At 41.3% G+C, this 15,286-nt stretch overlaps 1 protein-coding gene across 3 annotated transcripts; it reads left to right on the top strand.

Moving 5' to 3' along the window:
• Window positions 1-2,452: 2,452 nt before the first annotated feature.
• lipca (lipase, hepatic a) lies at window positions 2,453-13,667 on the top strand. 3 transcript variants are annotated; one of them, XM_030044591.1, is made up of 10 exons: window positions 2,453-2,534; window positions 4,166-4,185; window positions 4,661-4,834; window positions 7,471-7,650; window positions 7,865-7,982; window positions 8,166-8,399; window positions 10,121-10,363; window positions 11,965-12,079; window positions 12,650-12,868; window positions 13,537-13,667. In XM_030044591.1, the coding sequence occupies exons 1-10, from the start codon at window positions 2,453-2,455 to the stop codon at window positions 13,649-13,651; spliced, it is 1,500 nt and encodes a 499-aa protein (XP_029900451.1). In that variant the 3' UTR covers window positions 13,652-13,667. The 3 variants fall into 3 exon arrangements, with proteins under 3 accessions (XP_029900451.1, XP_029900442.1, XP_029900433.1); XM_030044582.1 differs by lacking the exon at window positions 4,166-4,185 and having other exon boundaries at window positions 4,647-4,834; XM_030044573.1 differs by lacking the exon at window positions 4,166-4,185 and having other exon boundaries at window positions 4,641-4,834.
• Window positions 13,668-15,286: the final 1,619 nt, after the last annotated feature.

Below are 15,286 nucleotides of genomic sequence, written 5' to 3'. Positions count from 1 at the left end.
GAAAAAAACAAATAGCTGAAACTTTATGCAATCCCAAAAATAATTGTGTGCAAGTGTTACCATCAAGAGGCGTGCCAGCTACAACAAGAATGCATAAAATTTTGAAAGAGGAGAATGGATGGAGGCTGTTTTTTTCAGGCCCAGTGGTTTCAACACACAGTGCGTCTCCAGAGTGCATCCTGTCTTTGACATGAATAATAACCCAACATTACACACCAGCTGGAAGAGTCCTTTGCTTGTATGAAATGTAGTTGAAATATTCCCTCAAATTTTTGTCTCCTTGCGTTGAAACACGCAGAATAAGAATGAACTGCTGCTGAGGCGACATATGGGCAGGCATTTTTTAGGTGGATTCCAACTGAAGGCATTTTCACAGAACTGGAAATATTTACTGGTGTATGTGTGTGTCCTGTCATCCCCTTACCTTGATACAGAGGCAAATACACACACACACACACACACACACACACCACCCACACATACACACACACACACACACACACACACACACACACACACACACACACACACACACACACCACACACACAGTGTTTGGAAAAGCAAAGTTTCATAATGTTTGCTCTGTTCACCTGCACATTTGACATCACACATTAAACAAACTGGGACTTTAACTCTTTCAGTGTCACGCTCAGAGGCGCCCACACTATTAACAGAAAGATCTCAGTTGGTGTATTCCAAATCATCTATGGAAATGCCAATAATTCTCACTTAGTTCACATGCTGCATGTTTTATTGTTATTATTATTATTATTATTGTCTGTGTGGCACAATACAAAAAGTGAATCACAAATAACTCCAAAAAGTTCAGTGAACGTAGGTTCCATGAACGACGATGTAAGAGTGTCTTGGCATCCATTCAGAAAAAATAACAGAGCATAAGCTGATTTTAATTGTGATCAACCTGGGTTCCAGCCACTCAGAATCACATTTGAGATATTTTACTGTAAAAGCAGGGCCGGTGCTATCTGACAGTCTCAGCGCAGTGCTGTCTGGATTTAAACTTTAGAATGCTCTCAGTATTGATCACCACTTAAAAACACAATTCAAATGAATGCTGAGTGGTTATTAAATGATTTTTGCACACAGCAGTTTACTGAATGACGTCTCCTTGGCTTTAAGTGCAGCCTCTGAGGCGTTATAAGGCATCGTCACATCATATCACGCAGCATTATCCACTGAGGCATACATAAACTGCAGGTTATTATGTCTCTAATGCTATGAGATTGTTGAGGGACATTTTTAGCACTAAAACTACTCTTCTGGCTAATTTGATTACGTGGGAGCTCAAAAGGGAAATTAAGCCCCTCATTAACCAATATTTAAGCACTTGGAGAGCTGCACTGAGATGGCCCACTATCAGAATTATTAGTGGTTTTATTAATCATTTTATTTATTATTTTATTTTATTATTACATTTATACTTATTTTATAACAGGTATAAATAATAATGCAGGTATAAAAGTACAGAGTACGTGGTGACCGGTGCTCAGATAACGGCTGCCAGTCAGGGGAAGCGGTGTCACGCTGCTCAGATGAATGTCTCTGAAACTGCACTAATGGTTTACTATTTTAGAACTGATAAGACACAACAGCATAATTGAAATAATCTTCAAACTGGTAGATGTCACCTGAAAAGTGAAATATCCTTGATTAAAGGCACTGACCACAGAAGCACCAACATGCACTGGCTGTATGACGCACATGAGCCCACCAGGCCCAGCTTCATCAATAAACTCATCAAAAGCTCAACTGAAATCTCTAAATTCTTAAAAGTGGCAGTGCCTTTGCATTATTTTCAAGCTTTTTAAACATTTTTCTTTTTGTTTCCACCTCCACTGAGCTGTCCAGTTGTTACACTGTAGTAGTGGTGGAGAGCTGGTGCATTCAACAGTTGAGAAAGGACATACTGTACCAGCAACATCCCAGCTCTAATTCTGCTGTGGCTAGAGTCCATCATAGTTTGGCTACACAGCATGAAGAGTTCTGCCAGTCACATGTGTAAATAAGACTCTGAAGGGGGGATTTTGGATAATTTAGTGTCCTACCTCCCCAGTGACTGAAATCTATCACTATCAGCACGCTGTACTAGATCCCCTCCCCACTTCTACCTCCTGTCCTGTCAGAGTCTACCAAAACTATGCAGTTCGACCCACAGCCAATCAGGACAAGACTGAATCCCCCTTACCCATAAACCACTACTCCTGCTCTTCCCTTGTTTTCCAGCACAGTACAATGTGTACTCTGCTCTGCTTTACATCCTCATAAGACTTCCTTGAGAGACTTGAGAGGCTCTGCATCCAGAGACAGAGGCTCTCCCCTCAGGGCTCTGTTGCATTTCTCTGTCAGGATAGCTGACCTGTTCCCATCCACTCTGGAAGAGGTGCTGGCTGGAGGGGTTGTGAGCTGAGAGCTTGTGCTGATAGTAACACCATGGCTGTGGTCAAAATCCTGTGCTGCTTGCTGCTCATATGTCAGCTGAGTGAGGGGAGGAAAATCAAGGGAAACCGAACAGGTGAGTGAGTTGTCACATTGAAATGATGACACAAAACTGGCAAATCTCACATTCACAAATGGTTTGATTGTCTTTATATGTATTAATATGTATGTTTTTTTCCGTAGAAAGCTTTCATAACAATGAAAAAAAACATGTCTTTGTGTATATTTACAAATGTGCTGGAGAAGTTTGACTGCTAGATTGAAAGAAAACTTTTGGTCCTGTCTCATCATATCTCACAATCCAAGTCTGATTTTACCTGCATCAGAACAAATTTGCAGCATCAATACAGATGTAAAAAGGTAAGGCTGTTCAGCTGTCACATATTGCCAGTCTTCATATCAACAGCTGAGGCAATACATTTCAGTGTGTGAACGTAAGTGCCTGTAACTCTTTAAATCAAGATGTAATTTAAGTCCAGCCTCCTGAGCCCAACAGGTGTCCACCAGGGGGCACCACTCTGGAATTACACACAAGCCCTTTAACCCTTTGAAATCCAAAAGCCCCAGGGCGGATTTTTACTTGGAAAAGTTTTTTCAGTTGTGTAGTATTTTTTTTTTCTTGTAATAAAGTATATACTTAGAGTTCTCTTTTTCTCTTTTTTTAAAATGCTTTGGGTAATTTTTCTTCTTCTTTTCTTCTGTTTTTCAATAATTTATCGCTCATTTTTCAGTTATTCCTTGCTAATTTGCTCATTTTTCTCATGTTTTCATGTTTTTGAAAGGAATCAAGTGCATTTCCTCAGTTTTCAGAGGGCTAAGCAAATTGCTCAGAAGTCCACAAAAATGCATGGCTGCGTGCTTTTGAAAATGCAACACTTTCTGAGCAGGCTGCTCATTTTGTCTGCTGATGCTCTCCATGTGCTTGTGTTCTATGGCATAAAGTTTTGATGAACGTGTGTTTGCAAGCAAGAGCTGCCAACCTTGATATTTTGATTAAGAATGCACTGATGTGATCAGCTGAATTTTCTGTCCTATGACTCATGCAATTGAAAAAATAGCATGGGTCAACATGTTTTTTTTTTTTTTTTCCAAACCTTGACAGTGACCTGCTCAAGGAAAAAAAAATCTAAATAAATAAATTAGATGGCACATAGTAGAGCACATGCTGTACCTCCACCAACATTGAGCAATTGCCAGCTGTAAGCAGCTTTCCCATGTTGGATTTTCACCAGGAGTTAATTTCTTCCATGACCCCTTACCAACATGTTTCACAACAAGATATTAACACATTTTAACAACTTGTTTAATTGGGACTTAAGATACGCCTGCCCGTTTTATCACCTGAGGGATTCCTTTAATTGTGAATATTTCAGTTAAGAAATGCTGAGCGTAAAGTCACTTATCTGTCATGTCATGGTAATTAATCTGCCTGAAAATAATGAATTACAAATCATGTGCACTCAAACCATAGTGGTCATAAAGAAATGTAATTAGAAATTCATTTGGTCACAGATCTGTACTTTTGTGTGCGAATGAGGTTTTAAGTTGAGGCTCCAGCTCTGTTAAGGGAGGGGGCTGTTACGTAATGACTTACGAGAAGAGAAAAGCAGAGGTTCATTTGACAGGACTTTTTGTAAGCACTGGAATTTCTGCCAAAGAGGTTCACATGACCTGAGAGCGGAGCAAAACGCCTCTGAAAAGGCACAGCCGGGCCACAGTCCAGACCAGTCACAACAGGAAGTGATGACACCACAGAACTTGGATGACACTTAGTATTTTCACCTCTTGCTCTAAAAAGAAAAAAAAAAAAAAAGCAGTATAAACAGAGGGAATCACAGAATTATCATTGCACTTAGTGCATTAATGTTATTGTGAACAAATTTAGTATTTGCTTATCAAAAACAAGACAAGGATTGCAATAAATCAGTGCTTAGTTGCAAAGAAAATCAATGCACGGAGATAATCCCTACTTCTTGCCTGGGTTGAATATAGTGCCTCTTTTGCAAAGCTTGGGGATTACTACATTTCCTTTACTCGGTCATGTCCAAATAAAATGAATCTTGGTGCATACGTTTGTAATTATTCACCTCAAAGTAAACATGTCCAGTTCTCCAGCATGCCTGACATGTAGAGCTAATCATAAAGAACAAACAGATAACTCCTTTGCTGTTTGTATTTCCATGTGTAGTGGACACAGACCAGAGGGGCATCCTGAGACCTAAAGTGCCGTACATCGGCAATTCAGTCTTCAGGCTGTACTCAGAGGAAGGGTCCATGGAGGACACGTGTACGGTGAACCCCCTCCAGCCACACACTCTCACCTCCTGCGGCTTCAACAGCAGTAATCCCCTCATCGTCATCACCCACGGGTGGTCGGTAAGGACAACTCCCACTTCTCTCACAGTTCAGTGACTTGGAAACCACAGGGTGCACTGGAAAAAAAAGCCATTTGCACACACATGTTATGCCATTAGAGCGTACACATGAGCGGACAGTGTCAGAAGTAAAACACAGAAGACGTCAAAAAAGAGAAGTGTGAGCAAAGCTTTACCTAATTTTTCAGTAATAGAAAACCCTGAAATAACCAAACTGTGACATAAATGCACAGTGACCCCTGAAATGCACGAAAATATTCATTCAAATTTTTTTCTATGCCATCATTTTTTCATTGCTACATTGCATTTAAAAGAATACTTCACTCCAAAAATACATATTTTGTAATTTTGCATCATTTACTCACAAGTTGTCTTGAATATGCAAATAAAGGTTATAATGGAAGGCCTCACAGAGCACATAATGCATACAACCATTTTAAGGCACCCTGGTAGGTCACCTGGTAGAGTACATGCCATGAATCAAGTCCTGACTGCAGCATCCTGGGTTGGACTCCAAGCCCATTTGCTGCATGTCAGTCCTATCCTCTCCTCTGCCTTTCCTGCCCAAATAATAATCTTTAAAAACAAACCATATAATTTTGCCAAAAGAATTGTTCAGTAAACTACTACAGAAAATACCTTATGGTCAATCAAATGTGTGTGATTAGCCTGCACTCTTACAGATTTGAGGACCAGCCTCCAGTTTGTTCACTGGCCAGCAGTCCGACTCATTCATTGGCTTCAATAAACTTAAGTCAGTCAGTCTGTAGTGACCTGAGGCCTGATGGGGTGGTCACACTGGATTTTGCAGGGCAAAATATACTTGCCCACAGACAGGACTTTTATATTGTAGAGACAGGACCAGAAAATTAAGGTAGAGCATGTAGGGGAGACTGGGGTAAGATGAGCCATTTTTCATATTTAGGATCACTACATCAAGGCAATCATAGTTTTGTCGCTAACTAATATATCTGCATATATTTCAGGATGTTGTGCATCTCTTCAAACAAGCAGAATGAGTGTAAACATAACTGCTTCCATAATATAGCATGTCCAAAAAAAGTGGTCTCGTGGCACAACTTACCCCGTGTATGGGGTAAGTTGAGCATAGGAGCGGGGTACGTTGAGCCGTATCCCTACTCACCCCCTACCTTCCTCCCCACCTCCATCAAACCCCTTCCTCACCTTCTCTTTCCCTAAATAATAGTCACTTCTTCACATTCATGTGTATTTTTATTTATTAAACACAATCCAACAGGTACAGTAAACAGCTGTTTTAACATGCCTTAAAGTGCACCTAGGAAGAGAACATTAACAGCTGTGTTTTTGGAAAGAAAACACTAGAACACTAGTTTCTTGGTGTCCTTGCTGACAGTAAGGTCAGTTATGAACATATGAATGTAACACATTTCGTGGCCACCATTGGCCACCACATAGCTCCGCCCCTGGCTTTCACTCAATATTCCACCTGTCGAGGTTGCAGGGGAACACAAATTGCTCAGACCTCCTTGCTGTACGACCAACTCTGTGGGGTTTGGGGAGTTTTAGAGATTTAATATTTAACCCTTGCAAAGGCTTAAGGGGTCAAAATGGCCCGAGCCGGTGGCTCAACTTACCCCTGGCCAAATGGCTCAACTTACCCCAGAGCTGCCATTTTGACTTTTTTTAGTCCCCACAGCTAAAATGGTGCACTTTTATGCTAGGTTTATGACCTCATGTTGTAGCTCATAGATACCACAATTGATGTATAAAACAAATTTAAAATGATCTATTTTGGTTTTAACACAATTCTCATGAAACTTATAATAGACTAAATTCACTTTCAAGAGTAAAAAATGTTTTTTTGGAAATAAATGTCTAACCACTTTACTCATGTGGTTCTTACCTTCACAGACTCCATGAAATGATGCCTTCCTCCTAAATATTTGGTCACATGATCAATATTTTTTACCGTTTCCTAGCAACAGGGGGTGGCTCAACTTACCCTTTGGCTCAACTTACCCCAGTCTCCCCTACCACATATCAAGACTTAGTCCTTATTGCAGCCCTTATTATCACTATTAGATAAATGCCAAAAAATAATGCTTAAAATGAAAGGATGGAGGACAGTTGTGGCCATGAGGAAGAGATTGTTGTGTATGAAACCTTCTCAAAGAGTAAGAGAGGTCAGCACAATCACACATTGGCTGAGCATCAGTGAGTCACGCAAAGTTCATCTGGACTGAACTGGACACACAGATGAGAGAGAAGCGATCATTAGTTATATACTTCACAGAGAACCCTTGTTCTCTGTGAGATATGATTATTGGCTGGACATTCAACACAACTCTGGGTGAGAAAATCATACAAAATAAGTCATTTTGGATGAAGCAGTCCTTTTAAATGCAATTATAAAGCAATGTAAAAGTGTTAGTATGGAACAAACTTAACTTCATATTTAAATTAATCTTTTTGTGAATTTCAGGGTGCCTCACAGTTTGGTGTTTCCGTACATTTCAGGATTTTGAGCATTCCAGACAACAGAGCAGGAGTGTCATACCATGCGTCATGGATTTTGGATGGATTATATTGTGTGCAGCAGCATGTCATTGCACTAATGGAAAACAGAAATCAAAAAACAGTCTTTTGTTTCCTCAGGTGGATGGTATGATGGAGGGCTGGGTGCTCAGGCTGGCCAAGGTTCTGAAGACTAGTCTAGGACATGCGAACGTGGTGATCACCGACTGGCTCACCCTGGCCCACCAACACTATCCCATAGCAGCACAAAACACCCGCACTGTCGGACAGGACATAGCCTACCTGCTGCAAACACTTCAGGTCAGGGGACTGAGGATAATATTCTATTCTGCTTTTTTTTTTTTTTTTTTCTTCATAATCAACATGTATGTGCTGAAATAAACTCATGTACCTATGTAAATGTTAAAAGCGTAAATACTGAAGACGTGGTATGCTTGAAAAGCCATGCATGCATCAGATTAAGTAATAACCCAAAGTTTTCTAATATTGTAAAAATGTCATTCATCACTAACAGGAGAATTTCCAGTTTCCAGCCAAAAAGGTTCATTTGATAGGCTACAGCCTTGGTGCTCACATCTCTGGATTTGCTGGAAGCTCTCTGGGAGGTTCGGAGAAGATTGGAAGAATTACTGGTAAGCTTTTTTCAATGTGAGAAGAATTTGAGGCAGCAAAAACCCTATCGAACTTCAGGCTAACTTCTTGATTCATTGGTTCCCTTGTGAATGTTCATTCCCCTACAAAAACATTTTTGACAGCGGATCAAGTCATTCTTCGTTCTGTAACAAGCAGCTTCTCTATACACTGTATCTGCCCAGGTCTAGATCCGGCGGGGCCCCTGTTTGAGGGCATGTCGTCCACAGATAGACTGTCTCCTGATGATGCTGAGTTTGTGGATGCCATCCATACCTTCACTCACGAACGCATGGGCCTAAGTGTGGGGATCAAGCAAGCTGTGGCGCACTATGACTTTTATCCCAACGGGGGAGCTTTCCAACCTGGATGTGACTTTCAGAGCCTTTATCAACACATAACCGAGTACGGGCTCATGGGTAAGGTAAAACATGACGGGTCACAACACCTTAAATAACAAGAGGCAAAAGATTATATTTAAAAGTCAACATATTGTGGGTTCCCTTGGCTTATTAAGTATTATGTATACAAAAGAAGACAGAGAGGCAACCAAACGGAGACAAAGGCATTTGAGATGATAGGTTTCACGGTGTTTAACACACCACTAAACAGTGAAAAAACAGTTTGTCAGTTTAGGCAGCAGAGCATCGAATTGACTCTGTATCACCTTAAGTGACAGGAGGGCAAAGTTGAAGAGCAACTAAACCCCAACTCTCTGCAAAGCCTGACTTTACATGGTGAAAAGCAGGGTGGCTGGTCTTTGGTCTTTGGTGGCAGGTGATGTCACCTCCTGTTGTACTCGACGGGTGTCGTGTCTAGATGGTAACCCTAGATTTCTGAAACTCTTGCACACTTGAGTAAGCACAGTGGCCTAACCCTAACCCTAACCGCACTTGCGAGGCAAATCTAGGGTTACCATCTAGACAGGATCCTCTGTGGGTGGTGACATCACCTGCAACCAAAGACCGGGCATCCTGCTTTTCACCATTAGAGGTCAGGCTGCACAGAGATTTGGGTTTGTGGTTTAGTTACTCTTGAATATTGTGATTTGTAGGCCTATAAGGGCAATCCTAGGTAAGATAGAGGCCGTATTTAACAGGATGTTGTCCAGCAGTGCAACACAGAAATGCAGTGACAGCAGAGATGCAGACAGTGAAAGCCAGAGCTAGGTGAGTTTCCTGTCAGGTGGAATATAATAGAAGCAAGGGAGAAGAAAGGGAGGGATCCGCTCTTGCCTGGGCATCGCTACACAGATGACTTGCCTCCACTAGCTGCTTTTTGCGAGTGTAATTAATTATGGAGGAAACCTGCATCTGAAAAGCAAATATTGTAAGGAAATCAGAGGAGTGCTTTGCTCATAAAAAGCAGTCAACCAATGTATTGGCCTGCTCTGCTGTAACCCTGCTTTTGTTGATCAGACCTGGCACCCCTGAACACAAACAAGAGAAAATATATGAGAAGCCAGCTCAGATTCTTCAGATTTGTCAAGTTTTCATCGATGTAGTTCCATTTTTAAAATATTAGTGCACCTCGGGAAACAATTCATCTTGTGCTCCTTGACAGCTTCTCATCCTGTGTTCAGCCATATGAGGTTAATTCCCCTGAGTCTAACATAAGTGGCCCCAGGATTTATGGTGCTTCTCAATCAAAAACATGTCCGCACAATATGAAAGTGAGAACCACATTAAAGCATCTGTCATCCTCACGAGTTAATCAGTAACATGCGCCTTCCTCTGCTCTGTCCATCCTTCAGAACTCTGCCTCTAGGCTACAGGAATCTCCTCAGGAACTGTAGATCTATTAATGCTGAGAAAAAAGGCTTCAGGCCAGACCAGTATCAGACATAATGAGATGCTTTCAGGAGATGTGACAGGAGGACATCTTGACAGATGTCCAGCACTGGGGATAATGAACTAAATCCTCAAATAATGGCCAAACACAGACTAGGATCATGGTACTCCACAGCCTTGAATCCCCAGGAGAGTTTTGTAATAACCAACTGGCACAATACATCTGAAAGAAGTCTTACCCAGCATATGGAAATGATCCGGCGAAACTATCATCAAGGGTGTTTCAGATAACCGAAAAGATCCATATGTAAGACTAATTAAATTACCACCACATTTCTATTTTCTCTTAGGTTTTGAGCAGACGGTGAAATGTGCTCATGAGCGATCGGTCCACCTGTTTATTGACTCCCTCCTGAATAAAGACAAGCAGAGCATGGCCTACAGGTGCAGTGACAACAGTGCTTTTGACAAAGGCGTCTGCCTGGACTGTCGCAAGAACCGCTGCAACACCCTGGGCTATGACATCAAGAGGGTCCGCAGCGGCCGCAGCAAGAAGCTGTTCCTCAAAACCCGCTCTCAGATGCCCTACAAACGTATGTGCTTGTGCCTCCCATTTCAACCAAAACATCACCAGGATATGCAGAATTTTTGTCCTAAACGAATAGACTTCAGTTTACGACATTGCGCCCTAAAACAGAAACTAAAGAGACCTACAGTACTGCATAACTTTCTGGAAATTACTTCAAAGTAGCCTAATATGATTTCTTTATTAGAGAGATGAATAATTATGGTATAACTTATTGTTTAGACAAGTAAATGTAGTGTATTGTAAGCAATCACTAGAAAATATCAGTGTTGGTTGGTTTTTGAACTTCAAGTGGATTCTTGCGATGATGAAGTAAAATGTAATATTGTGGAATTTGGGGCAGTTTTATAGCCTGAGCTTGAAAATCTGATTGTGGCCTCCCTGAGATAGATATAATCTTTTCTGTGGAGCATGGCCAGCTTTTCTTCCTTTGAAACCAATTAGAGAAGTAAGAACTGGAGCTCATAGTCCTGCTGTAGGCCCTAACTGCAGGACAGAAAACATTAAAGGGTGATGAAACCCTAAATCTGTCAGGGCAGAGAAGCGCTGTTGCACTGACCTCTATGGGCTGGAAGCGTGAGCCCTGCTGCACCAAACATCACTGTTTTTGTGTGGCCTGAACAGTTCTCTGCTGCATTTCTGATCACACTCAACACTGATGTAGGTAAAAAATTCAACCACTAGGTGCCGGCAAAATCTATATTTTCTGCTTGGTTCACCCTTTAATATTGACTCATAAAACTCTGATTAAGGAGGCATAATAGATTGAAATGTAACGTTGTGTGAATAGTTAAGTAAAGGTGTTTTCCTTTGTAATACAGAACAGGATAGTACAGAGAACCACCGCCCAACCAGGTTGAAAATTAAATTTGGCTTCACTTCAGACAATTAAAACCACATATCATCACGATTATTTCACAAAATGTTCAATAGATTAGGTCATATGGAACTGGAGTTTTCACACTTTTTCATGTTTCATGTTGTTTTCATGTAAAGCTGTACACCCTCAATGGAAGTGATTTTTCCCTAGGGATAAAAAAAAAAAAAAAAAACCTTTTGGTTTGTGCTAGGTATTAAATGGATTTTGACTAATGAACACTGAGAAATAACAAAAAAGAAGACACACACATCTTTCTTAAACACTTCAGTAGGATGCTGGAACAAGAGAATGCAAAAACATGAAAAATATAGACCCTCGCACCATACAGCTCACTTCACTACAGTGATGTTTCTAACACTCCACTCTTACAGACTTTTCAGAAAGACCATGTGACATAGTAAGATACACAACATTTAAGATAAGATACATAATATTTTCCTGATAATGGGAAAAGAAAAACCATATCACCATTCTTGATATGTTATCCATAGACCATGGTATATAAAGGGTCATGAACACCAATAAATATACATCATCACACCATGTATAAAGGTCAATCAATTTACAATATATAAAGATTTTTTAATACATATTGTAACAATTTCAGCTGAATTACATTTTAGAGGGAAAAAAATGTTGAGGAACCCTTGAAAACCACTGAGCTACTGAGAAAGGTCACGATAGCCATTTATGGTTTCATCACGTGGTTTCCCATTGCTCTCTTTCAGTCTACCATTACCAGTTCAGGATACAGTTTGTGAACCACATCGAGGGGCTTGAGCCATCCCTTACCATCGCTCTGACTGGGACAAAGGGGGAGAGTGGGGACCTCCCCATCAGCTTGTGAGTGCCGCCTCCCGTTGGTCTTGCCTTACATGTGTAATGTTGCCTTGTCCCTTGAGTCTTTTGTCCCTCGGTGACTCTGTCCTCAGTGCGCTCGGTCCTTGATACATGCAAGATGCAGCTGTGCCCTGAGCTCCATAAGAGAGAGAGCAAGTCAAGGATAGCAGCTGACACACATGGCAGCAAGCTTGTGCTGTGGCATCAAAGAGAGCTATAAATGGGGATGATGGCATAAATAATTTATTTGTATGTGTATTATAAAGGACACTGTTCCCTGACAACTGCATTATCCCTCATGTTATATACATCAGAGAGCATCAGCCTTAAAGGGTTAGTTCACTCATTTTGAAAAATGTGTTATTATTTCTCTTTCTCCCTCGTAGCTGTTCTGTAGGACAGTAGTGGTGTTATCTTCCTCTCATTGTTACTGAGTGCTGGATACTGGCTGGATGCTCCAAATGCTAACTGTTAGCCTCCTGCCATTGAGATGGACTTCCCCCCAGCTAACAGTCTCCCAATGTATAATCCAACTCACTCTGTCCACTTCTTGCTTCATGTTAAAACTCTCAGCATTGAGGAGATTTCGAGCAATAAGACCTACACCTTCCTGATCACCCTGGACCGGGACATTGGGGAGCTGATGCTGCTCAGATTCCACTGGGAGGGGCTGGCGCTGTGGACCAACATGTGGAACCGGGTGCAGACCATCATTCCCTGGAGCAGCGCGGGCAACAAACCACTGCTCACAGTGGGCAAGATCAGCGTCAAAGCGGGCGAAACACAAGAGAGGTATGGTATGTTGCTCCCTCTCAAAAGGCTGCAGGCTGCGAGGCTGAGTGACGTTCAAGTAGATCAGTAGAGTCAAGTCAACAGAGGCAATAGAGTTTGGAATGTGAAAAGGAGGATCTTCTTCATCTTCAGCAGTTTGGCTCTGATCCCTTCGTTATACTTGAGAGGACCAGCTGCTTGGAGAATCAGAGACAACACAAGAAGGAGATGCATTCCCTGTAGCCTGTACACACAAGAATAAACGCTTTATCTACACTGCTGCCACATATCCTGTTAAACTGTGTAGTAAAGAGCGGTAAGCAGCCAGATGTTTTCAAAGAATTAGGCTTGGCAGCTGTGTTTATTATAGTGACCTTTTTTTATTGAAATATTCCCCGGCATAAATCAAGACTAATGATTTTAAATGCCAGTAAACACAACAATTCAGGTAACCACAGGATTTTTTATGCTTTCCAATAACAACCTCAAGCAGAAAAGCCTGCAGCAGCATAGTAGACTATTATTGCCACCTAGTGGACAGTTTCCCATACTGCCCTGCACATTTCTCAACACAAACAGATGCTGTATCTCTGCTGTATGTCTCTATTCAAATCACTCCCAAATGTGGCACGGTTCAAATATAGACCGACCAAACCACAGCAATAACTAACATGGCCTCTACTTTTCAGGACGACCTTTTGCGCCAAGACCAACGACGGACAGCACGTTCAAGTGTCTCAAGAGGTGGTGTTTGTGCGCTGCAGGGACGACAGCCCCAGACAGCGCAGAAGAAAGCACACCTAATGGACTGTGACAGCCTTTTGTGTCCACGAATAAGCAGCTGCAGGAGAACAGGCTGCACAATCTGAGCTCTGTATCTGTGCACCAGATCGAACATCTCTGATTGTAGGGCAACGAAATGTCACACTTGGGAAGTTCACATCTGGATGAAATTCTTTAAGCTCCTCGATGAATGACTGTGCAGTTTTAGGAAAGAAATTTGATGCTATGGATGGGCAAAAAAGGTTTAGTGCTGAACTGCTAAAGTATTAAATTTTCAATGGGGAAAATTGGATCCCTGAAACAGTGTCTGAAAGTAGAAAACAGCTGTGCCAATGTGATGCTCCTGCTTTCCCACCACATTTACACTACACAGAAGTATCCTCTAGGTTCCCTGTTGGATCACCTTATTATGCTGTATTATGTGGTTAATGCTATAAGATTTCAAAGAAGCCGTCAGCATTTGCAAATCATCTTTATACCTGTCATCGGTTTCCTCATCAGGACTGCACGGCGCAGCTTTAAAGGTGCACTATGCAAAACTGAGAAGGGTTGATCAAAGTGAGGACCTTGAAGACAAACAAATGTGTATACACCATGACATTTGATGGTTATCGTCATAGTTCTCAGTGGATGGGCTGACTCACTGACGAGATATGTGCTTCAACACCACATGAAACGGCCTCGTTCTTGTGCTGACGGATTTCCTGTTGAAACGGGATGTTTGGTTGGGACAGGGGAGGATCGTTCACAAGTGTAAACCAACAGGACAGACCAAACCCAAACCAAACAGGATGACGGTTTGGGAGAGAGAAACACAATTTTATTTGAAGGGATAAGGTGCATGGGAGAGGATTTTTTAAGATCTGTGAAAGTTTTCATTTACTCCCACGAGTGCAGGATGATGTCACTATTTAAAATACTTTGCCTGATGGGATGTAGAAGTCATTTGAGGTCATTTCATGTGGACTTGAATTCCACATTTTTTGTCACGTGAGTCTAAAGAGTCTTCACTTCAGTCAACCTGCAGTCTTGCACCGTGCACCTTTAGGGAATCACCCCATTTTTCTTCATTTCTAGTTTCTTTATGTCAAACATAATGATGGCTGAACTACAGGCAGCACATGGAAACACTGTTATTTCTAGATACCAAAGCAAGATAAATGACTGTTTCAGAAGCAGTATTCTTGATACAAAAGATTCAAGCCTTTAGGGCTCTAAATACAAACTTCAGAAGGTTTTTCAGTCCAAATATTGAGTACAAAGAATGAACATGATGTCTGAGGTTTAATTATTTATGCATGCGGGCACTATGGTTTGAAAACTAGTTGCTGTAATGTAACCAGAACTATTTAAAGTGGCCTTTTGATGACCTTGATGACGTAGAAATATGTAAAGCTATAATGAATTTTTATTGAATGTGTCTCATGTATAAAGAACATGGTGTGGAGTGTAACAAAGCCGTTATGCGAGTCTGATGTGTCCTTGTAAAAAAGATTGTCCATGTTGTCCTTTAGAAAAAAAGAAAGTCTCTCAATGCAATTTTTTAAGAAATAAAACTGCATCTGGACATCACAAGCACCAAATCCCAACGTTAGCCTTAATAAAATAAGATATATGTGCATCTCCATTTATAATACCAGAGCAATAAAGATACAC

The sequence above is a fragment of the Myripristis murdjan genome, chromosome 3 (genome assembly GCF_902150065.1).
Source record: "Myripristis murdjan chromosome 3, fMyrMur1.1, whole genome shotgun sequence".
NCBI classification, from domain to species: domain Eukaryota; kingdom Metazoa; phylum Chordata; class Actinopteri; order Holocentriformes; family Holocentridae; genus Myripristis; species Myripristis murdjan.
The sequence above is the reverse complement of the archived record's forward strand: the minus strand, read 5'-3'. Positions and strand labels throughout refer to the sequence as shown.